This window comes from Nicotiana tomentosiformis, chromosome 10 (assembly GCF_000390325.3).
Source record: "Nicotiana tomentosiformis chromosome 10, ASM39032v3, whole genome shotgun sequence".
NCBI lineage: Eukaryota > Viridiplantae > Streptophyta > Magnoliopsida > Solanales > Solanaceae > Nicotiana > Nicotiana tomentosiformis.
Window position 1 is genome coordinate 1944862 of NC_090821.1, and position 25821 is coordinate 1970682.

The 25821-nt window shown below is 33.4% G+C and overlaps 2 protein-coding genes and 1 long non-coding RNA gene across 5 annotated transcripts; 1 reads left to right on the forward strand and 2 right to left on the reverse strand.

Annotated features, from left to right (window-relative positions):
- Positions 1–416: 416 nt before the first annotated feature.
- On the reverse strand, positions 417–2083 carry LOC104108723 (acyltransferase Pun1-like). Its single transcript, XM_009617829.4, has one exon. The coding sequence runs from the start codon at positions 1991–1993 to the stop codon at positions 692–694; it is 1302 nt and encodes a 433-aa protein (XP_009616124.1). The 5' UTR covers positions 1994–2083; the 3' UTR covers positions 417–691.
- A 6978-nt stretch (positions 2084–9061) lies between these two features.
- On the reverse strand, positions 9062–9463 carry LOC117279722 (secreted RxLR effector protein 161-like). Its single transcript, XM_033659306.1, has one exon. The coding sequence runs from the start codon at positions 9461–9463 to the stop codon at positions 9062–9064; it is 402 nt and encodes a 133-aa protein (XP_033515197.1).
- Positions 9464–15162: 5699 nt separating this feature from the next.
- LOC138900473 (uncharacterized) lies at positions 15163–22710 on the forward strand. Of its 3 annotated transcripts, XR_011411490.1 has the most exons (6): positions 15163–15322; positions 17573–17669; positions 20151–20217; positions 21179–21245; positions 21573–21698; positions 22493–22710. It is a non-coding gene; the product is annotated as an uncharacterized lncRNA (long non-coding RNA). The 3 variants fall into 3 exon arrangements; XR_011411489.1 differs by lacking the exon at positions 21573–21698; XR_011411488.1 differs by lacking the exons at positions 21573–21698; positions 22493–22710 and having other exon boundaries at positions 21179–21549.
- The last annotated feature ends 3111 nt before the right edge of the window (positions 22711–25821 follow it).

Below are 25821 nucleotides of genomic sequence, written 5' to 3' on the forward strand. Positions count from 1 at the left end.
CAATCCAATTATCTTAGGACGCAATATTTATTTGGTGTAGTATATAATTCAATTATTTATTGAATTTGATTCAATAAATTTTATATTCCTGCGCTTTCTTTGCCCATCAAATTGTATAAACCATCCATTTTAAACAAAAATAGGGGTAAGAGATTGCTTGTAAAGTTAGAATACGCAATTGACTTTTCGAGACAAATTAAGGGGATAATTTACGTATTTTTTACGCGAAACGTGTATAGAAAAGTTACCATTTGCAAATGAATATGTATCTTCAAATATGTTAAAAGAGCATATATTTTTAAAAACTAAGGGCAACCGACAGCGAATACCAATGTGATTAAACAAAAGAACATAAAAGAATAAAAGGAAAGGAAAGGAAAAGTAGAAAATATTTTGTGGAGGACAGTTCACGCCAGTAGAAGGAAGGAAATGTTAGAAACTCAATACATTTTGCATTGCACGCGGATAAGTTTTTTCAATTAAAAAAATGATAATTCTATCGTCTTAAAGATTTATTCATACATTGAAGAACAATACGCAACATTCCTATAGCCTCGGAGACAACTCTACAGCAAACTAAAGTGGGATCTAGCCGAGCTGTAGTGGGATGAATGAGATCCTCCGCAAACTTCAAAACTTCAAACTTTAACCGTCGCTACTCCGAATTAATCCGAAGATACTAAGATCCTCTCTAAAAAGTTGGAACTGCTGCAGCAAATTCAAGAAGCTCCTTCTCCTTTTCAAAGACAGACATTACTTTTGCACTTAGTGAAACAAATGCATCTACTCCACTTAGGTTACCAACCAAGAAAACTACCTTATTATGTAAACCGTTTGCTATGTTCACTTTTGCAGGTTTCCCCCAACCAAAATCAATTTCATGTACTGGAAATTTCACTAAGCTACTAAAATTGCACATATTATTTTGAACTTTTAAGAAATTTTTCTCTTCTGTTGCTAGTTCCAGAAACTTCTTAAGAAATAGATTATCTTCAACATTATCTCGATCACAAACTCGTTGCTTTTCCTTTCTCATTTCTGTAACTATATTTGCTAATGTCATGTACTTCTCAGCGGCTATAGATATATAAGTGGACGTCAGAATGTTTCCAATACTATTTGGTGGCAAATCTATTTGATGTCGCAAGTCAAAAGATTGCGACATGATCCATGGTTGAAATGATTTACCGGAGTTAACTACTTTCACTGCAGCAACAATACACTTAAATATAAGTGCACTGACAACTTCATTGCGTGTCGGATTTTGAACGTTTGATGTAGCAGCTATTAATGCCTTGAGTTTGTTAAGTTTCTGGATTGGAAAAATGAACTTTCTTTGAATGCAATCTTCTTTGTTTGATGTACAAACAGGAGATAAAAAAGGGGTACCAGTAATAGGTGGAGGGAAGATGGATTCTTGGACATATTGTAAAACGGGTTTTGGCCCATTGGGCTCACGGGTTATCTTGGCCCAATCATGAAAAAGATTGTAACTACTATGTCCATCTCCAACTTTGTGAGATATACACAAGCTAATAGCAATTCCTCCACAATTGAAGTAACTAAGTTGAGCAACAACTAAACCACGATTAGTACAATTTGACCAAGGTAAATCTCGTGGAAATACCATCTCTTCAATAACATTATTATGTTTTTGAAGTGCTTGAGATATAGGGATATTAATTTCGACACGTAAAAAATCAGCACCGACATCGTTACAATCGACGATAGTATTATCCTTAAGTCTTCCAGCGTATGGATAATATGATACAAGTAATTTAGATAATGAATTTTCAAGAAGATGAGATATTTGAGTTGGATTAATTGAAACAGAATCAAGTTGTTTTTTGGTGTAGAAAAAGGCAAAGGGAATGTAAATATTGCTGAAGGCTTGATCAAGAAGAGAGAGTTTGTGCCATCTTTGAGTAGAAGGAGTTGGAGAGGAGGGTTTAATGAGTTTTTCTGAAAGTATAGTAGAAGATGGCATCTTCATATTTCTTTGTGTTTTTGACACTTTGATCAATTTGGTTTTGATTAGTGAGAAAGGAATGTGTTTTGCTACAAAATTATGTTACTGATATCTTACGCTTATATAGGCTGCAATATTTATAGGAAAATAAAAAATAAAAAATAAAAGCAATGTGGGCAAGAGAAGGGGTTATTCTACTTTAAGTCTACCTTAGGCATATTTTGTTGAATATCAACAGCCACATGAAAGCATTGGTTTCATTTACTTTTTCCGTTGTTCACATAAATATCTTCAAATATGAACTAAGGCCCCTCCCAAACAAAATAATGTAAACATACTGTAATACACCTAATATACCTCAAATATTATCGAAGTAGTGTTAAACTCGGAAAATTAGAACGTTAAGTACGTGGAGAAAAATATTTTTCTTTCCTAAATAGAAAAGTTTTACCTAACACGATACATGTGCTCTTATAAAATTAAGTTGACAATCCCTCAATATTTTCTTTCCCAAACAACTACCAAGAGAAAGTGCGGTAAATTCAGTGGCGAAATCAGAAATTTTCTCAAGGGTGTTCAAACTTAAGAAAAATGAAAAAAAATCCTGATAAAAGGTGTTAAGTTATTATGTACCGCTAAAACCTCATATCTTATCTATATATGTAATGTAATTTTTCGGCAAAGAGTGATCAATTGGCCACCCTTTAACACATGTAGCTTCGCTCATGGAGGTAATATTAATTCATTAAGTTTTCATATTCAATAATTAAGTATTCATTATTGAATACTATATATATTACTCCTATGGTTTTCATTTACTTGTCACATTTCCCTTTTCGAGAGTTAATTTGCCTAGTTTTTGAAGCTAAATACGATTACATTATCTTAATATTTTAAAACTAAAATTTAAATATTCAAAAATTATACAAAAATATTATAATTTGCAATTCTTCACATATTAATATGGTGAAAACATACATATTAAAGTACTGATCAATTTTCACGTAATTTGACTCTAGTAATAACTAAATGGGAACCGAGAGAGTAAAACTTTTGAGTAGTGTTAGCGTTATAAAGTAATGCTACTTAATTAACATGCATTCTAGAAGCACTTAAGAATTAGGAAGGACCTACCGCCGCCACACTAAGCTTATGCCTAGAAGAATATTTTCATGTGGTAGCCCTTAAATTCAGTTCAGTAAGTCAATGACAAATCTAAACCAAAATCAACTTTAGACTAACCTAGTCAATGATTTATACTGCTGCTAAAGATATGAAATAGGGGCATGAATGATAATGATTTTTCCATAAAATTTGGGAGAAAAAGAAGGAATTCATGTTAGGCAACGTGAGGAGAGAGATCGAAGCAAACCATATTAAATTCTTTTATAGTTAATGACTTAATTGATCAAATTTATATGTCAATGCAACTTTCTACTCCCTCAATCTTAAATTATCCGTCATATTTATCTTTTACACGACCCTTAGAAATATTAATTAGAAGGTTTTTTTTGACTATTTTATTCTTATTTATATCTTAAAATATAATCTATCTTCATTGAATATTTATTCTATTTATGTGTCATCCACATTTTCAAGAACAATTACTACTAAAGGTAAATGAGAAAAAAATAATTAATTTTATTTTGAACTTTTAAAATGACAAATAATTTGAGACGTATATTTTTAGAAAATGAAGAGATCTTGTACGGAAGCGAGCCAAATCTCAGGATTATATTTAAGATTTTCATAATCTAACACAAGCATCTATAAATACATTAACAATAATAAAAATATTTAATATAAATAAATTAGTTATAATAGAGATGGATTCTGGAAATGGTCACCCTAGAAAGAAAATAGGAGAAGTAACAAACAAGTCAAATATTCTAGAAGCCAAGTACACTGCTATAACATTTTTAGGGCCTACACATTTGTTGAACCAAATGGGGGAGGGAGAGTAGGAGCTATGGGTTCGGTCGAACCCAGTGGTATTTGTGCAAATTATGTATTTGTCTTAAAAAATTCATTGAATATTATAAATTATTAGTGTAATTTAGTACCTAATAACTTAAAGAATTTAAAATTTCGAACCCATAAGCTTTAAATTCTGGCTCCGTCTCTAGAACCAATGGCTAAAAATTTACCAGCAATCAAGAGACACACATAAACCGCCTTAAACCCCACCACCAAAATCCCCTCTTCACATCAAAGCTTTATCTTCTAACTCTCTCCATTCAATTTTGAAGGATTGGCAAGGTCAAAGATATACTAGTAAAGTTTCGTGTCAGAGATTAATCACCAGTTACAAATCGAGAGTTCTGCATTAATATTTAAGTGCGGAATCGATCTATAACTTATACTATAAATATAGATTTTATGATATGGTATGTGAAGGTTTTTGGACGTACAAGTTCAATGCCTACAAATCATACGTGCCAATATATATTGGATTTTCAAAAGGGGTAGGAATGTTTGCTATTATATCTCTAGTTGAAACTGTACGATATTACGGTGAGACGACATATGCCCTCCTGATCAGATATCATTCAGGAGGATGATAAGATATCATGATATATATGTTTGACCTAAAAATACGAATCTTGGTTTAAATAATTAAATTTATGTGATTAGGGGTTAAACTTAGTTAACAATAATATCTTTAGATGAAACTTTCAAGGATGCAATAAATAATAGATGGGTTGGGTCAGATAGTGATGACAATATGCAATAATTGTCCCAAATAAGTATGAGCAATAATATAGCATTATTCAATAGCAATGAATAACAATAAATATTATTTAAGTAAAGAGGAGGAATGATTCACCCAATAAATGACGAAATAGATGGTTGTTCCTCCTAACAATGATGTATGACAAACAAATCTTTGAATATTCGAGTTATTCTCGAATCTGATAGAAAAATATGGAATAGTATAGATAAGAATCTTAGTGAAAATGTGATGTTTGTATCTTAGCAAGAGAAAGACAGAAAGAGAGAAAGAGAATCTTTTTGTCAAAGTATTTTCTTACAAATAAATATCACATGTCCTTATCATTATCTCTCTTTTCTATTTATATGGGACATGTTTCTATGAAACCATAATAGTGCAAGCGTAGGGAATATCCAATAAAATATTCCCATTCAACATCCTAGATTGAAAACTAGCCGTTACAACTCTATCAACGGTGCTCGACCTCGATTATTATTGACATTTCGACCACAGTTCTCGTCGACTCTTCGACTACGGATCTTGCTGCTTCTTAGCCCATCTCGACTAACAACAACTCGAAAATTCCTTATTTAGTATTATCTTATCTTAAATATTCTAAGTACAGATTTTTACGCATACAATATACAAGAAGAAACCATGTTGGAGTCTTGAGGAAGCTCCCTAAAGTTAAAAATATACGGACAACATTAGATTCCAAAAAATAATTGTTAAATAATTTATCATGTGTTAATTACTATTTTGGAAATATACTGATATACATTAGAAATATAATTTTAATATGGTAGAATAGTTTAAATGACACTTTGTCATGCCGGTCCCCAAACTTATCCTTTTGCCAATTAAACACTTACACTCGTTCAAAACTAATTTTTTAAATCATTCTGACCATTGACCGAGCTTATGTGGCATTGACATAGCGGAGGTGGACAAATTATGTATAACACATGCGTGTAAAGAGAGTGATACTAATGATTTTGATTAAAAATGAATTAAACTAATAAAAAGTAAAGTTAATAAGTTAATCGAAATTACCACCCTCCCCTTCCCAATTTTCTTAAATTTCTCAGTTTCTCCCAACTTTCTTCTCGCCCCCAATCCCTCTTTCCCCCTCCACACTACTGTAAACAATGGATGAACCTTCAAAATCACAAAATCAGGCAGAAATATACTATTTTTCTCTATTTCTTTAACAAAATAATCTTTTACATTTCTTATTTCTTTTTCTGTTTAATCAAAACCCAACTGATTAGGGGTCCGGCGAGTTTCGTTCCTCCTATGACGCTGCTCCGGTATCCTACCCGTAGTAGTAGCGTCACTAATTCTGACGACTCTTTAGGTTGACGAACAGATCTGTTTTGGTTATTGTTACCGTGTTTCGCTATTTGGAACTGATCACGCCGGAATAATTTGTCAAGTGGCCCTGATTGTTGGTATTTGTACACTTTTCGGCAAAACTCATATTCTCGGGCGAACATCTTCTTGGCTTTGTCTTGTTACTGTTTTTCCATTGCACTTATTTTGGTTAGGCTGGCTGAAATAACTTGGTGAATCAAGGTTACAATTCGCTGCTAATGAGTCCGAATCTTTGGGCGTTCATTACCCCAACGACTACTGATTTTTTGCTTAGTGTTCTTGCATATCTGGAGTTTTGCTTTTTGTTGAAAATTTGCAGCACTTTTGTGCGCCTGCACGCTTCGTTGTTACTGTCTCCCTTAGGAAATCTTCTGTTGTTGGGTGGGATTTTGAAAGGACGATCTTTGCTGGTAGTTAGGAAATAGTTTACGGTGGTCAGATAAAGAAAGAGGTTGTAATGGTGGCTATGAGGTTGTTTGTTGTGGCATTTTGGATTTTTCTTCAATTTTTTTTTTAAAATACTATCTGAGAAAATAAACAATGACGTGGAATAATCAATAAAGTGTAAAATGACAGAAAATATTAGGTTTGGGTGGCCAGTCCTATTTTTCAATAGTTTATTTTTCTGTGTGGCACTAGTAATGACGTGGCGTCCTACATGTATGAGATTGTATTACACGCACTGGTAGCCTTCTGTCATAAGCGTTTATTATATATGATTTGAACAAGTGTAAGTGTTCAATTAACAAAATGATAAGTTTGGGGACCGGCATGACAAAGTGACACAAGTATAAGTGCTATTTAGACTATTCTGCCTTTTAATATTAAAGAACATGTTTTTTTAAAATACTTATCTCACCTTTTAATGGGAGCTCGATGAGATTTACTAGGTGTTTTGTACTCACCACACTTATCTTTGTGACAATATAATATATATGAGTAGTTGAAAGAAGTCTTTCTTTCCCTCTGCTTTTGAAAGAAAATAAATTCTTTTCACACTAATAAAAGGAAACTCCGTACAGACATCATATGAGATGAGAACTTTAATTGATTTTGCAGCTCTTTAGAAATTTATTTCTAGTTTTATGATTCAACTTTTTTTTTTTTTTTTTTTTTTACATATGAGAGATTTATTTTTACACGTAAAAATTTTATTTTTTTTACACATAAGAGATCTAAAAATATCACTTTCTTAATTTTAAAATTATAAAGGGGCATAATGTATAAATAACATAGAAGGTTACCTACGTGGGGACAAATAATTTCTTTACTCACTAAGAAAGTTATACTAGACTTGCACGATACATGTGCTCTTCTAAAATTAGGTCGACAACCATTTATATGTACTCATTGTTGATAATATAACAATAATGAGTAATTGTTGTTATTATAAAGTAATGCTGCTTAATTAACATGCTCTTTTGGTTTAACTGGGAATAGACAAGGATATTTGATAAGCTATTTCATATTATATACATGTGATAGTTAATACCATCATTTTTATATAAAATGTATGCCCGGACTTGATAATACTAATAACCAAATATGAAATAAATATAATTTTAAATTATTTCTGAAATTAATACTCTTATTCCGGTAGCCAAACGACCCGAAAGTAATTTCCTTGAAATTAAGAAGTCATAGGCTTTAGACCTACCACCGCCAAACTAAAGCTTAATGGCCAGAACCTATATTGCTGGACTCACTCTAGAAAGGAGAAACAAAGAGTAGTAAGAAACAAGACAACTACTCTAGAAAATAGAAACAAAGTAAGAAACAAGTCAAATACTCTAGAAGTCCAAGTACACCGCAATAACATATTTAGGGCCTACACATTGTTTAATCAATGACTAAAAATTTACAAGCAATCAAGAAACACATTGCACGCTGAAAGATATACTAGTAAAATTCTCTGTCGGAGATTGACAATCAGTAGAATATCTTAGTCATTATTTAGATGTGAAATCGAGGTATGTGGAGATGCTAAAAGTAATTTCCCTTAAATGATGTATGTATTAAGTGTAAACATAAACTTTAATTCATATCAGAATCTTGATCATCATAATCTTAAATATAATCGATACAGAAAACATAATTGAAGCGGAAGTCATTATCACGAAACGAAAGCGTTAATTGGAATTGGTTTCTCGCCCCACTTTAGTTACCGCGGCCTTTAGTGATGGAAAAGAAAAATAAAATACGGTAACCCTAATGGGTAGAGAGATGATCAATTTATAGAGTAATTGACTTAATCTTGTACGTCCATCAAGTAACCGATCGGACGGACGAGATTTGTCTTTCATTAAATATTAATTATGGCACTTAAGTTTATTAAGTCAAAAAAAAATTAGAAAAAATCTAACATTCTCCACGTGGCCCAATAATCACATAAGATTAATATTTAATAACATACTTTATTAGTTGTGCATAAACAAATCTTTTCTATAATGTACATCATGCATGCCATAATACGACAAACTGCTAAATGTGAGTTATAGCGATTATACATATATTTTTGCCTATATACTCCCTTCCATATACTACAACATTAGCAACTCATCATATTAGGTCCATAAGCTATAAAATATTATGGTCCACAATAATGTCTCATTAAAACTTATCCTGTAATATCTCAAAATAATAATGTATACACCATTACGAGACACAAGAAATCATTATTGTATATCAGAAACATATAAATGAGCTCAGAATGTCAAAACATCATACATACAACCAAGACCCATTCTATGTACATGTTCTTTAAATATCTTTGGCTGTAAACTTTTCGTTAACGGATCTACAATCATGAGATCAGTTCTAATATGCTCAAGTGACACTCTTTGTTTATGAACTTCCTCCTTGACGGTAAAGTACTTTAATTCAATATGTTTGGCACATTTGAAATACTTATCATTCTTGGAGAAGAATACTGCTGCAGAATTATCACAATATATTTTCAGCGGCTTGGTAATGGTGTCGACAACCCCAAGTCCTTTAATAAAGTTTCACAACAATAATGCATGAATTGTGGCTTCAAAACATGCCATAAATTCTGCTTCCATCGTGGATGTAGCAATGACACACTGTTTGGCACTCTTCCACGATATTGTTCTTTCAGCTAATAGGAACAAATAACCAAACGTGGACTTTCTAATGTCAATACATCTAGCGAAATCTGAATCCGAGTATCCAATGACTTCCAAATGCTTGGATCTCCTATACATGAGCATGTAATCCTTCGTTCTTTTCAGGTACCTCAAGACTTTCTTTACAGCTTTCTCGTGATCAATTCCTGGATTACTCTGATATCTTTCTAGTATTCCGACCGCAAAACTAGTATCCGATCTTGTGCAAGTCTGAGCATACGTCAGACTACCAACAATAGAAGAGTAAGGAATTGATTCCATTTCCTTTCATTCTAAATCATTCTTAGAGCATTGCATGATACTAAATTTTCCCCCTTTTTGAATTTGAACAATTCCTGCTGAACAATTATTCATGTTAAATCTTTCTAGAACTCTTTCGATATACACTTTCTGAGACAGTCCCAATAATGCTTGTGATCTATCACGGAATATATCTATTCATATCACATAGGATGTCTCTCCCATATCTTTCATTTTAAAATTCTTAGAGAGAAAATCTTTAGTCTCACGCAATATGCCTAAATCATTAGCAGCAAGTAGAATATCATCAACATATAGGATTAAAAATATAAACTTGCTCCCACTAATCTTTTGGTATATACATAGGTCAACAGTATTTTTCACAAATTCAAAATATGTTATAGTATCATTAAACTTTATATACTATTGTCGTGAGGCTTGTTTGAGTCCATATATTAACTTCTTCATTTTACACACCATTTGACCTTTTCCTTCAGTTTCGAAACCCTCTGGTTGGTCCATATAAACTTTTTCCTTGAGGTCTCTATTAAGAAAGACAGTTTTCACACCCATTTGGTATAACTCTAAATCATAATGAGCCACTAAAGCCATAATAATTCTTAACGAGTTTTTGTTTGAGATCGGTGAAAAGGTCTATTTATAATCAATGCCTCCTTTCTTAGTATAACCCTTGTCAATAAGTCTAGCTTTATATCATTCAATATTGCCATTTGAATTGAGTTTGGTCTTAAAGACCCATCTACACCCGATTCTTTTAGAACTTTATGGCAATTCAATGAGATCCCAGACTTTATTGTATTCCATGAATTTTAACTCTTTCTTCATGGCATCAATCCATTTTTCAAACTCATTACTTTATATGGCTTGTGAAAATAAAACAGGATCCTTATTAAGACCAATGTCAAAATCAACGCTTGCAAATAAACTATGTAATCATCTGAAATAGCCGATTTTCTTATGCGTTGAGATTTTCTTAATGGCATTTCTTGTGGTTCATTTGTGTCAGATATTTGTGAGTTATTTTCTTCATGAAGTATTTCATACAAATGCTGCTCGCGTTGTCAAAGTGTTCTTAACAACTAGAATATTATTTGGTATTTGTGTGGAAGCAGGCACATTCGTGGGTAATGGAACATTGAACCTCACCTCTTTTATTTTCATACTTTATTTTTCAACACTCCCACTAACTTCACCATTCTCAATGAATCTTGCATTATCAGTTTCAACAATTCTCGAACTATGGTTTGGACAGTAAAACACATACCCTTTAGATTTTTCTGGGTAACCAATAAAGTAACCACTTACTGTTCGAGAATCTAATTTCTTTTCTTGTGGATTATAAACTCTAGCTTTCGCTGGGCAACCCTAAACATACAGGTGCCTTAAAATAGGTTTCCTTCCCGTCCACAATTCAAAAGGAGTCTTTGGAACTGCCTTACTAAGAAACTTGTTTTATAAATATACATCGATTTTAAGAGCATACATCCATAATGATTTGGGTAATAAAGAATTACTCATCATACTCCTAACCATATCCATAAGTGTTCGATTACGCCTTTCTGCAATACCATTTTGTTGAGGTGTTCTTGACATAGTATATTGTGCACATATGTCACGTTCTTCGAGGACTTTGCAAATGAACCTGGACATTGTCCTGATTTATTATATTTTTCATAATATTCACCATCTCTATCTGACCTAATAATTTTCACTGTTTTATCTAATTACCTTTCAACCTCATTAACAAACACTTTGAGAGCATATGTTGCTTGAGATTTTTCTTTCAGTAAATAGATGTATCCATAACATGAAAAGTTATCGATAAAAATGATAAAATATTTTTCTCCACCGAAAGATGAAACATCAAAGGGTCCACAAATATCGGTGTATATAATTTCAAGAAGCTGGGTGCTTCTTGTGGCACCTTTCTTACTATGCTTGGTTTGCTTTCCCTTAATACAATCCAAACATGTATTAAGATCAGTAAAATTTAGAAAATTTAGATTCGGAATAATCTCATTCTTTACTTATCTTTCTAACCTTTTTTTGGATATATGACTCAAACGCCTATACCACAAGTAAGCAGAACTTCCATCTAGTGAACTACGTTTAATTCCAACGTTATGTTGAACAGTAAGAAGGGATTCAGAAAAACCAACATCGAGTTTAAATTTATATAAACTATCACTAAGAATACCAGGACCATAAAAATAACATCCTTATATAAATAAAAACATCCATTTTCAAACTTTAAATCAAATCCAGAAACATCAAGTCTTGAAAGAGAAATCAAATTCCTAGAAACTGAAGGTACATAAAGAGTCTGTAATTGATCAAGGTGACGTCCAGTCTCCATGATCAAACGATAAGTCCATATGCCTTCAATTGGATGCTTCGTACGATTTTCCTTGAACAAGAAATCCTTATTTGGATTTGTAGTTTGGATCGTAAGGAATCCCTGCAACGTAGTAGATACATGAGCAGTTGCACAAGACTCAAGCCACCAAGTATTATTAGAAACTTCTACTAAATTTGATTCGAAACATACAAAAGCACTAATTGTACCTTTCTTTTCGAATCAAGCTTTACGTTTCAGGTAATCTTTCTGATATTGTCCTTCCTTGTTACAGAAACGACACGCATCTGCCTTATGTTCCTTCTTAGCATCATGTAGAGCTTTAGGAGATGCTTTCTTCTTCTTGAACTTGTTGGCCTTCACTTTAAGTCCTTTACCAGCTCCTTGACCCATAGGTTAACTAAATGACTCCCTTATTTCTTACGTCTTGACTCCTCATGAGTAAGCATACTGGACAATTCACTAACATTCCACTTATCCTTAATAGTGTTATAGTTAATTTGAAAAGGTATACTCAGGAGGCAACAGATTCAGAATAAACTGAACCAAGAAGGAGTCATCCGCTTTTATCCCCAAGGCCTGAAGTCTTGCTGCAATGTTAGTCATCTCGATGATATGTGTTTGCATACGACGCAACCCATCAAACTTCATGATTGTGAGTTCAGCCATTAATGTACCAGCGAGAGACTTATCTGCAGAACAAAAATGTTCTTTCACAAACTTCAAGTATTCCCTGGCACTTTCTGTCTGTGGAATAATACTCTTAATATTGTTGGCAATAGTCATTCGCATAAACATAAGGCTCAGCATGTTGGAGCATTTTCATGCTTTATATAAAGACTTCTCATCCGCACTGGACTTGTTCATGCCATTCAGAGAAGTTCAATCCATTGAACACAGTAACAGACGAAGCATTCGAATGAAGAGGAATAGCTGCAAAATAGATAATACATGCTCACAAATCAATATGGATTCAAATAAAAAATAAAAGTATATCACAATTCTCCTTTGGGTAAATACTACGATACACTATTATAATTTAAATGCCATTTAATCTTTAATAGGTAATTAAATATTTTAACCAAATATATATGCCATCTTTAGACAGAAAATATATATTTGACTAAAGAAAGTTAATTTTACCTCATCATATTCACTATTCATAGAATAATTGATTCACCTTTGGGTAAATAGTTAAGTTCTAGCAATAGTGAAAGTTAGTTTATCCATTTATTTTCAATAATAGGCATTTCATTAATTTTATGGATAAACTATAATTTTATGTATGCATAATTTTATAAACATACTAGTTTGGCCACTTTGGTGACTAACAAACTATACAAACAAAAATGTATTTTGATAAAATAAATATCAAAATATTTTATGCATGTGAATATTTTAAATAATCTAGTTTGATCACTTTGGTGACTAGCAAACTATATAACTTTAAAAACATACATAAAATAAATAATCGATGGCCCTGATATTAAAATAGTAGCCTAAAGAAACAAACATAATTTCGGTAAAAATTTACCCGCACCCGGTATTTAAACCAATCCAATAACAATATGACACTTGTCACTTAATCTAATTACAACTATTAGTGCTTAATCATAGTTAACTTTCATTTGTTTTGCACATAATCTTAATTAATAATTAAATATACCTAATAATCTAGCTAGCTATTCCGAATGTGTTTCTTTGTTCTTCAACTGGATAATGCTTTTGAAATTCTAGATTAGCAAAACGATAAAAATTATTTGCATATATAAACACTTAAATTGATCATCTCTTTTTTATTTCTTCTTCTCACCGAACTTAAACAATTAGGTAAAGTAAATTAAATTAAACGAATATACTCCTAACCTTACAGTGGCCGATCAAATGGTGTTTTTATGTGTAATAATGGTTAGTCAATATTAATAAGAGCTCTATTTCTAAGGATTAAGAACTTTCAAGTTTATGATTTTCGTAGTCTTGTATTTATTCCTATAATTATTGTAGAAGAAGACAAGATTTTGCCGAGGTATTTAACAAAGAAACAGGATTAGAACTTAGATTAAGTTAGGGGAAGGATGAAGACTATGAATCTCTAGAGTCACTTCAGTAGATAATACAAGATGCAGGCTGCAGCAAGAATGCAAAGAGGATGATTGCGGGAAAATAAAACAAAGAAAGCGACGACAACCCTAGAAATATGTAACGTTAGTTATTATATAATTCCACTAGTCTCTTTTAAATGTTTTATTTATTAAAAAGTAAAATTCCTAAAAGACCTGAGTTTATCTCCTATAGTTAATTTAACTATAAAGGAGAATATGCCTACAACAACAATTTTTAGCAACGGTTCTGTAACCGTTGCTATATAAGTCTATTGCAACGGTTAAAGTCGTTCCCTAAGCCTCTAAGACCTGCTGAGACAGTTCTGAAGCAAACCGTTACATTAGTACAATAACCGTTGCGACAGATGATACTTTGGCGACGGTTTTCATAACTGTTGCCATAGTGTCGTCTATCGCAACGGCCATGTGAAAAAAAAGGCTGTGGGGATTAGGGGTGGACGTTCGGTATTTCGGTACGGTATTTAATAATTACGGTTCGGTATTTCGGTATTCGGTATATCAATTATGCATACCAAAGTAGTTCGGTACGGTTCGGTATTTTTTTATTTGGTTCAGTACGATTTCGGTATGGTTTCGGTATTATATCAAAGTCTTTCAAATCTCCCAAGATTATGCTATGCCTAATTGCCTATTGCCTAACGTCTCTTATGACTTCTGCTGAGAATTCAACCACTCAAAGGCAAACTCAAAGTCATTTTTTCAAGAATAATTAGTTCGATGATACTGTTTTGATTGCCAAATCAGAGAAGAGAAATGGAATTGATGGTGTATATTTCCCCAAAACAGTGATTCTTTAAATGTTCAAACTACTGCCCGTAAGTCTCTAAGCCTAAGGAGGCTGCTAGGCCCGCTAAGGGATTAGGGAATTAGGATTTAAGGGGCTTGGGGTATTGGGCTTAGGCTTATTGGGCTGGAAAATAGAAATATAGGTGGGCTTGGACTTAAATATTTTGGTATTTCGGTATTTCGGTATACCGAAATATCAAAAACTCAATACCGAATACCGTATCGAAATACCGAAATACCGAAATTTCTGTACCGAAGCATACCGAAATATCGAAAAACTGAAACCGAAATATCAAATTAATTCGGTTCGGTTCGAAATTCGTTTTTTCGGATTTTATGCCCACCCTAAATGGGGATGTTTGTTTGTTTCCCACCTTGGTCTCCCGCTCCTAAGTTTGCTAAGCCCCGGCCCATAACCTTTTCTTAGTAAATTTTTAATTCTTTTCTTTTTATCTCACTTTGTAGACATATCAAACCCTTAAGCCCTAAAAACTCTCACAAATATCGACATGCTCCTTTCTCCAGTGAAAGCTCTTCCTCAGGCATAGGAATGCACAATCTGTTGTTTGTTTCTCCTTCCTCTTTTCTTCTTTGGTATTTTACTGTAAATCTGTTATTCTTCTTAGGGATTATGCATTTCCATTTTTTTTTCTTTGTATTATATCAATTTTTGATTTCTAGTTTGAAAAAATGAGGGTTGAGTTCTTCGTGGGTTTACTAGTTTGAAAAAACAAAAGTTAGTTTGTGGATTTTGATTTCGTGTTAGAAACTTTCAGATTTTCCAGAAAGAAACTTTCCAGTTGTGGTAACCGGAACTTTATCTTTTTCGGCTCCTTCTTTTTCTTTGTCATAGAAGTTAAAACAGATAATATTTTCCTTGTTAATTCTTTCCTTTTTGTTATAATCATCTTAGAGAACAAGTCTAGTTTAAGCTTCGTGAATTTTGGAGGTCACCAACTTCTTAATCTATAGATTTATAATGTAATCTACGTATCAGGATATTACTGAGAAAGATACATTATGTTACCTTTTTTAGTGAGGTTCTTTTTGGAATGAATTTTAATTTTGTAGATGACATTTAGGTGAGTTTGATCTTTCTGTTATTGCAGTATTGGGTATCTCGAGGCTCGAGAAATAACTTTTAGGTGGGGTTTGATATAAAAGATTCTGTAGAAGGTTTTTAGGGCTTTTTGCTATATTATCACGGCTGATTTGATTTTTAGGAATTTTGTAGAAGATTTTATTTATTTTTGATGGTTTGGCTTTCTTTTTTTATCAATTTTGTTTTTGTTTTCTTGATTTTGGGCGTGTGGGATTTTTGTAGGCTTTGTAGGAAAGTGTGGGGTTGTATAGTTATTTTGTAGCTTAATCTGATATTTAAAATAAGAGTTGGTATTCTTCTGCAATCGATCATTTGTGGTGTCTTTGCAATTTGCACACAGATTTGAAGAATTCTATTACACTATTAAACAAATCTCACTATCTGCAACCAATGTTATACCAACAAAATAATTCAAACACAATAATCCGACAAGAAAAAATATTCGACAGTCGTAGCTCATGATTTTCTCATTTGATGTGTTTGGAAGCTTCGAGTATGTTCTCCTGTATGTTTCTAGGTACATGTTTGTGAAAGGTATTTTGCTACTCAGATCTCTCCTCTCTAGAAAAAAAATCTAGAGATCTGACTCTCCTAAGTCTCTGTTTGTTTTCTGGCACTTGATCTTCCAATATTCATTTTATTCCGTACATTTAGTAGTACTAGTCTTTATGTATGTGCCTTGTACGTAAATGTTTAGTCAGTTATTTATAGATAAAAGAGCAAAAATAAAATTTATTATAAATATATGAAAGAACAAGGAATTAGATTTATGAAAAGTTACATACAAGAAGGAAAAATCATTGAAAAGCAATTGTCTTAGTAAAACTACAACAATCTTTTAAATTGAAAATCAATCATATTATCAACATAATAGTTGAATTCAAAACGAATGAACATCGTATTAAAAGCATGCTTTAAATACAAATCATATCATCAATGTTTGTCTTTTCTGTAAAGTCTTTCGAAACTTATTCGTGAATTTTATTATAATTTTCCTACATTAAACAATTAAGTCATTTGAAGAGGATGCGCATTCAGTAGTCGTGTGTTAGTGAGTCATATTGCTTTCAAAAAATTATGAGTAAGTTTTGTTACACATGCCAAATAATAGATTAAGAAGTAAATGTATTTATGTTAGTTTCTTCGCAGTTCTTTCATAATATTTCTTTTTTGAATCACTCGAGTTTTAATTAATTTGCTCTTTATGTTTGCGGCCGAGATAAATATTTGAATCTAATCTTGTTTGTCCGGTTATAATCCAAGTAGGATTGGTATGACAGACATTGGAATTTTATGTTGTCTGAGAAGAAGTAGGCTACTATCACAAAGACGCAAAAAGATAAAGACCCAAACGAATTTGACCCAAATTCAACTTAGTAGGCTTGGCGTATGTGTAGTTTAAATCGAAAAAGAATTTTAGCCTTAGGTGATTTATAATTATATCCTTAAATTATACAAATATTTAAGGTTATAATAAAGTCAATCAATATATCGGAGATATTTTAGTCGTTCAATATTTAGTACAAATTATTCGTGCTTTTATAATAATATAGATACTTTTGCTTTGAGTTTTTCTGCTGATGTAACCAAATAGCCTATGACACATACGTATAAATATAGACGAGCATAGATGCCTTTTCCTTCAATTTTCGGAATCTAATCTTATTCTTGATTGTGGTATGTAGTTCAATTACCATTCTTTTCAAAAATACAAGTAATAGTTGTGTGAGACTTGACTGCAGAATTAGTGCTTACGTCAAAGAGAAACTACAACATAGTGGTGTAGCTTGTTCGAGACTTTGCACTACTAACATAATGGGATGGGACCTCCCTTGCAAGGTATATCTTTTTCCTTATTGTCACTTTTGCAGCTCATTCTATGAACTGTTACCAATCACTATACGAGCTTTTGAGTCTATATCATGTTTCACTATGTTTACATCACATAAAGTCTAAATATAATCATTTGTGCAATAGCTAAGTATTGAAAGAACTTTGTGCTATTGAAACACAAGAGTTGACTAAAATATTTACTGATGTCTAAACTTATAGTACAACAGCTACCTTTTGTGGTCGTTTAAATGCATTTTTTGATGAAGCTGAACTTTCAATGTATCTACAATTATCTAGGTTAGTTACGATTGATATGTGTGTTTGCTATAAGCTGCCATATGGAAGTAGCATTTTTAGGGGACTACACTTTGTCTGAATGGATTACGAGAAATTTAAGAGATGCAATTTTCAAATTAGTCCTATTGGAATGTGATCATGCTTTTCAGTATAAAGGGGCATCAATATTAGAACATAGATGGTGCATTTTCCAGTACAAAATTAGAAAAGTTTCAGCTTTAAGCATAACTTAGTTGGAAGTCCGACAATCTCTTCAGCTCACTGTCATATTCACTTCATGTGCTGCAAATCCTCCTCTATAGATTAGCTATTTCATTGACTTACAGTCCTAGAGATTTTCTGTTTCCCTACTTTCATCTATTTTTGCTAACTGGTGATTATAAAAATTTATATGTTAAGCTAGAATTTTTTGAAATAGATGTAGATTGTTATTCTTGAAATTTTTAGTCTATAGTCCTTTTTGTAATGAATAAACATATGGTCAGTTGTCAAGCCCTTCTCATTTCAGTAATATATATTATATTTATTTCATTGACCTTCTCATTTCAGTAATATATATTATTCCATTTCAGTAATATGTTATTGTCTAAATGCTAGAATGATGATGCAATTTGCAATCTAGGTTTGTTTTGATTGTATTGAAGTATTTGGTTTACTGCTTTTGGCTTGTGTATTGTCGCACATGAGTAGGGTCGCACATGAGAGGGCTCTTTGTTTAATTAGATTTTGGAAGTTAACCGACTTATTCTTGACAGAACTGTTTCTTGTAGGAATTGGAATTTTACAATGCCATCCAAGAATTTACTCTGTTAATGTAACGACCCGACCGGTCGTTTTGAATATTATAACACCGTTCCCCCATTTACTGTTCAATTTATGTCTTGTAATTGATTTATGACTTATCGGGTTAGTTGGTTCGGGTCCGGAAGGAATTCGGAATGAAATGAGACACTTAGTCTTATAATTGAAAATTTAAGTTAGAAAAGTGGACCGGATATGGACCTATGTGTAAACGACCTCGGATTTGAATTTTGATGATTTCAATAGTTCTGTATGGTGATTTTGGACTTAGGAGCGTGTTCGGAAAATTTTTTGGAGGTCCGTAGAGGAATTAGGCTTGAAATGCCGAAAGTTGAATTTTTGGGAAGTTTGACCGGGGGGGTTGACTTTTTGATATCAGGGTCGAAATCTGATTCTGAAAATTTTAATAGGTCTGTTATGTCATTTATGACTTGTGTGCAAAATTTGAGGTCAATCGAACGTGATTTGATAGGTTTCGGCGTTATTTGTAGAAATGAAAATTTCAAAGTCCATTAGGCTTGAATCTATGTGTGATTCATGTTTTTAGTGTTGTTGGATGTGATTTGAAGACTCGACTAAGTTCGTATGATATTTTAGGACTTGTTGGGATATTTGGTTGAGGTCCCGAGGGCCTCGGGTGAGTTTCGAATGGTTAACAGATCAAAAATTAAACTACAATAGCTGCTGTAATTTCCTTATGTTGGAAATTTCTTCTGCCAGATCCGAGCCCAGAAATCGAGCCCAGATGTGAGCCCAGATTCGAGCCCAAAAATCGAACCCAGAATCAAGCCACGATCGAGCCAAGGGTCGAGGGCCACGATCGAAGGCAGGATCGAAGACATGATCGAGGGCCAGGGTCGAGGCTAGGATCGAGGGTCAGAATCGAGGCCTAGGATCGAAGACCTCGATCGAAGGCCAAAATCGAAGGCCAAGACCGAGGCAGTCTAGGCAGAATTATAAAGTAGGGACTTCGTCCCATTCATCATTTTTGACAAATTGGAGCTTGATGAGGCGATTTTTGATAGATTTTCAAAATTTTTTTTGAGATAAGTCCCTTGTGATCATTTTTACTCCATAATATTGAATTATCATTGAATAATCCGACTAGATTACATGATTTTGAGGTGTAAATCGGAGATTGGAACTTAGAAATTTGGAAATACGATTTGTAGATTTGAGGGTTGAGTTGAAGTCGGATTTTGGTAAAATTGGTATGGTTAGACTCGTGGTTGAATGGGCTTCCGAATTTTGTAATTTTCGTCGGGTTCCGAGACGTGGGCCCATGTGCGATTTTTGAGCTAAAATTTGGATTTTTATGGAAAATTAGCATTTTCTTATGGAATTAATTCCAATGAATTTTATTGACTGAAACGAATTATTTATGGCTAGATTCGAGGTGTTTGGAGGCCAATTCACGAGGAAAGGACATTGCAGAATAAGAATTTCACGGCTTGAGGTAAGTAACAGTTATAAATCTGGTCCTGAGGGTATGAAACCCCAAAATTTTGTGTCATATGATTATTTTGGAGGTGATGCACATGCTAGTGTCGGGCGTGTGGGCGTGCACCGAGGGGATTGTGACTTAATCCGTCCCGTGGAAACTGTATAGTTGAATAATTTATTGTTAGCTATATGCTCTCTATGCGTTGAAGAAATTTAACTCTAAATCATGTTAGAAATCATGCTTAGGCTATGTTATAGTACTGTTGGGACCCGCAGAGGCATGTACTTGTTGAATTATTTGCTAATTGCTGTCTTGTACTCAGTCATGATTTTTCTTGCGTATTATACCTCAGTCTTTCTTGATATTTGTTGATACACTATGTTATCTTTGTTTGGGCTGATCTTTGTGATTTCTGAGAGCCCGAGAGACTAGAGAGGTTGAGGACTGAGTAAGGCCGAGGGCCTGTCGGTGAGGTAAGGATATTATGGCACGTGAGTTGTCCGTGCAGAATATTATAGCACGCGAGTTGTCCGTGCAATACGTGAGTCGTCCGTGCCGATTATGGCGCTTGAGCTATAGGAGCTCTTCCGGAGTCTGTACACACCCCCAGCGAGCGCGGGTACCCATTGAGTGTGAGTGCTGAGGGCTGAGAGCCGAGTGGTTGAGTTGTGGTGATGAGTTGAGTGATTGTTGCCTGAGAGGTTGTGCTTGCTTTGCATTTGTTGTTGCACTTGGTTGCTATCTGTCATTATTGTGAAATTTCTGAAAGATTTTATATCCGGATTACATAAAATTGAACTGTATAAAATTGATTTGACTTAAACTGCCGGATTTGAAAGCATGTCTATTCTTTACTGGAAATACTGAAAGTGAACTATAACTGTGTAGCTCGTCATTATCTTTAGTTCCTTAGTTATTATTATTACTAGCTGAGTTGGTTGTACTCATACTACACGTTGCACTTCGTGTGCAGATTCAGGTGTTCCCGGATATTGCGGGTGCTGATCATTTTGCGCAATTGATTTTCAGGAGATTTTGAGGTAGCTGTCGTGTTCCGCAGACCTTATCTCTCCTTCTCTATCTCCTTGTTTACTGTATTTGGTCTCAGACTATTATAGATCGTATTTTCCAGACTTCTACTCAGTGACACCAGATTTTGGGGAGTGTTCATGTCAGTATTTGTGAGATTTTGTATTGTATTAAATTATTGTATTTTCAAACTTAAGAGAAATTGTGGTTTATCGAGATTATCGGCTTGTCTAGTATCGAGATAGGCGTCATCACGACAAGTTGGAATTTTGGGTCATGACAGTTAAGTTTGATTCAAAGTTCATGTCTTAGAAATGTTTCTCTTCTTTTTTTTGCAGTTTGGGTTTTATAAGAAAGTGTGAATTGGTTGGTTCTCTGAATTTGCTTATAGTTCTTACATATTTATGGAGTTGCTATGGAAGTTCGGTGGAAGTCAGTTGGTTTTTGTTGAATAAGAGGAATTTGTAAGTTCTCTCCAGGAAAAATGTTTTGCAATTAGGTCTCCAAAGATGTTTTCCATTTTTTTGCAGTCATTAATATTAGTGAAATAGAAGAATATGTGGTTTTAAAATGTTATTAGCAGTTTGTTTTCTAAGTAGAGTCTAACAACATGGTATCAATGCCAGTAAATTAGTAACTCTAATTAAGTACACTAGCTTGTAAGTCATCTTTAATGATTTCAACTATAATCTTTATAAGGCATAGACACCACTAGTGGCAATTGCAACACCAAAACCAACAAAATCACTTAATCTGCATATAGGAAACCAAACAATTTAAGGTTAACCCAGTGAAACTATTTAACCAAACCTTTGGCCAGTTGAAAGTTTCTTCTATGGTCAGGGCAGGCATCTTTGAAGGCCAACCAGTTGAAGTAACAAACTTTGGGTGACAGTTTTGTCTTCCATACTAGCTAGTTTCTAAGGCCATAGATCAATCAACATATTGTTGGAGCACATTTTAGCATACCCTGCCTTCATAGAGTAAGTTCCATATTAATTAGTTGGTTGAATGCCACGTGATGTAGAAGAGTTTGTTGATTGTTCATTATTTTTAATTCATGGTCTTACTTGATTGCTGGCTTCTTCTATGTTACAGAGTTGTATGTGATGATGAAGAGTTTCATTTGATTGTTGCCGAAAATTTTAAGAATTTGGAGAGTTGAAAATTTTTTGAGTTATCAAATTGGTTATTCAATTATTTTGTGATTCAATTATTTAAAAAAATTTGTTTAATTATTTCTGATTGTCTTTTGTAGGTGCAACGATTGTGGATGAAAACAGTGACGAAGACCTTACTTGAGTGTTGTTGATCGTTGTTGGACTTTCTATTATCATGTTCAAGGATATTTTAGTTTAGAACTTTTTGGATGCAAACTCATCTATTTTGACTTTTGAATTGTTGATCAAACAATGTATTCATATTTTGTTATTGTATACGGATAATGCTAGTTGGATATTTTAATTTGGCCAAATACATCGGCAGTCCCTTTAACTTGTTTTCACTTTCCACTTTAACACTTATTTTTAAGGTCGTTCCATTTTAACACTCAAACCAGCCCTTTAGTGTGTCACCTAGTCACAAAAAGCTGACATGGCAAGGCAAATATTTCTCACTTTTTTCAGGCGCGTGAAATAGTCCAAAAAATAAATTTCTCTTTTAATTTTCCAAAAAATACTATGTACACAAAGGAGTAATTCTAAGTTATGCCAAGCTTCCGTTTCAAGATCCAAGCTTCTGCTTTAATACATAGGATTTAATATTGATTTTCTCGTTTTTAATATCCAAGCTTCCGCTTCAAGACTTACTCAAAAACAGCCATGACTAAGAGTAGCTTTCTGGCCGAAAACGTTTAGCATTCATATATGAACAAGAATTACTCGAATCGGTACTATTTTTTTTTATACCAAAAACTATATGTGGGGATTGTATTTGATGAGAAGAAGCATGTACAACATCTGAAGTTTGCTGAATTGGAGTGCAATTGAAATTAATATTTTGTCGAACAACTTATATACCCAATTTGCCAAATTCTCCATTTTTAAATTCATTGAAGCTGAGTGGATCTAAGCTGAAGAAGAAGAGAAACACTCCCTTGAGATGCAGAAACTGTTCGGCATTGGTTTTGTTGTATTTGATTGGCTTGAACACCATCTCCGGCCAAATAAAGCTCGTCGGAGCTTGGAGCTTCATCGGAGTTGCCAACTTTTAAGTTGGAATGATCCAAATTTTAGTGGGGATATAGATTACGACATAGGGAAGAACCCCCCGCGCTTGGATTGGATCGAATTTGTTCAGAACTGGTGTGAAGTTGGAATGCCCAGGTAATTTTTTGCTACAGTTTTTCGCTGTGTCCGACAAGGTTTGTGAAAGAATTTGTTTAATTATTAAAAGGAAAGATGAAAGAATGGTGAAGAAGAGACCAAGGTTTGTACTGAATGATTTTATTGACAGAAGAAGTTGGGGGTGGGGTGGGGTGGGTGGGGTGGGGGGTCAGGAAGAAGATAACGGAGGGTTCTTATTTTTTTTTAATCTTTTTCCTTTGTCCTAAAAGTTTTTTTTAATGTGTCATCCACGTGTCTCCGTTTTATTGGTCATTCTAACGTGTGAATTACATGCATCTATCGTGTTTGGCTGCCTAATATTTTAGTGTCTGGATGACACACTAAAAGGTTGGTTGTAGTGTTTAAATGAAACGACCATAAGAATAAGTATTAAAGTAAAAAGTGAAAACAAGTTAAAGGGGCTGCCGATGTATTTGGCCTTTTAATTTTATTTCGTGGTTTATATAAGTTATGGTGTATAAAATTTCATTGCATAGGAAAATATTCCTCATTTTGCTTCCATAAATATCAAAAATTATAATTATGAATTGTTGCAATAGAGAATATAACCATTCCTATAGACGTAGCAAACAATAACACCAACCCCTAATAACCGTTGCAATATGTTGCAATATCCCTTGCAATATGGTACTGATAATTGTTCCAATATATCACAAAAACGTTGCAATATATCATGAAAATTGTTGCAATAGGCTTAAAAGATCGATGGTATAATTATGCCGCAATGGTTTATAACCGTGCCAACATAACATAAAATCGTTCCCATATATGGAGCAATGACAGCAGTTCCATAACCGTTACAATATCTCTCTATGGAGACGGTTTTGAAACCGTTACAAATAACCGTTCCAATTGACCTATTGTAATGCTGAATCACGGAACGTGTCTCAATCCGTCCCATTAGCCCTAGAGGGATGGTTAGTGTATCTATTGTTACGGTTTTGGAAGGGTTCCCATAGATATAATTTCTAGTAGTACTTAATGTAAACACCCGATGCGGATAAGTTTTTTCCCATAATTTCATGACCACAATTATAAAACACAAACATAATGGGATAACTTAGTAACAACATCAATACCTAATATTTCAATCCTAGATGTAGTGGCGTTTATAAAACAGGAACGTGCAACGGCGTATATTCAATATATTCATTCTTCATTGATTATTTATTTAATTAATTTTTTAAATAAATAAACATAAAGCAACCCTGACGGAATCAAGCCGGCTTGGACTTTCTGCTAACACCATCTATTTGGGTTCATCACCGGCTTCTTTAATTTGTAACTACTATTTCAACCAAACATGATTCATTATTCAATTATTTCATTATAACCACAAAATCATAATATTGGCAGCATCCCAGGAAGAAACAAAAGGAGTTATTACTTTGGTGCAGGGATGGCAACGGGGCGGGACGAGTTTGAACCTATGTAGGACGGTGCGGGTTTGGGCTTCGCGGGTACGAGTGCAAGGCGGGGCAGGTTTATTTTTTTAAGAAAAAATCTTTGCGGGTTGCGGGGCGGGTGCGGGTCTTTTTTTTAAAAAAGTCACATTCGGGCTGAAAACTAACCACGGTCACTAAGCATGTGTAATGAAACATATTAGTGACTTAATGTAGTGCTTAATTGCACTTGCACCTTCAATGTCGTTGGAAAATGAGGTATTTTGTTGGAAAAAGGCAAAACACAAATAGGTGATTTATATTTATTATCGGTTTGAATTTTGAACTACCAGAATGGTTGAACACTAATCTGGGATGGACAATTTGTTGCTAACTTCATGAAAATTCTTTGTTTTAAAAAATCAAATACACCATCTATATCATGGAAATTCTTCACGAATATAATTGTGTTATTCCTATCTTTTTTTAATAAATCACTTAAAACACTAATGTAGTGTAAATCTTAAATTTAAAAATATTTATCTTACTAAATAGATTTATAGTATTAAAAGTGGAACAATAAAAAAATATAAATAAATAAAAATAAATTTTTTTATATGTTAAATCTTTTTTTTAAAGGGTACAACACCTTAAGAGTTCAAAAGCAAGAAAGCTATTACTTGTATTAAATCACATGTCTTATTCAATAATTTTTTGTCGTTTTCTGTTTAAAAGTTTTGATTGATTAAATACTTTGTTGTCATTTCAATAAGTTTTGGCTTAATAATTTTTGTAAAGGGCACAATAGCTTAAGAGCAACAGAAGAGATTTTAATTTTTTGGTTGATTAAATCAGAAAGT

Coding starts and splice junctions, on each gene's coding strand:
- LOC104108723 (XM_009617829.4), bottom strand. CDS start 1,993: ATGAAGATGCCATCTTCTACTATACTTTCAGAAAAACTCATTAAACCC.
- LOC117279722 (XM_033659306.1), bottom strand. CDS start 9,463: ATGGAATCAATTCCTTACTCTTCTATTGTTGGTAGTCTGACGTATGCT.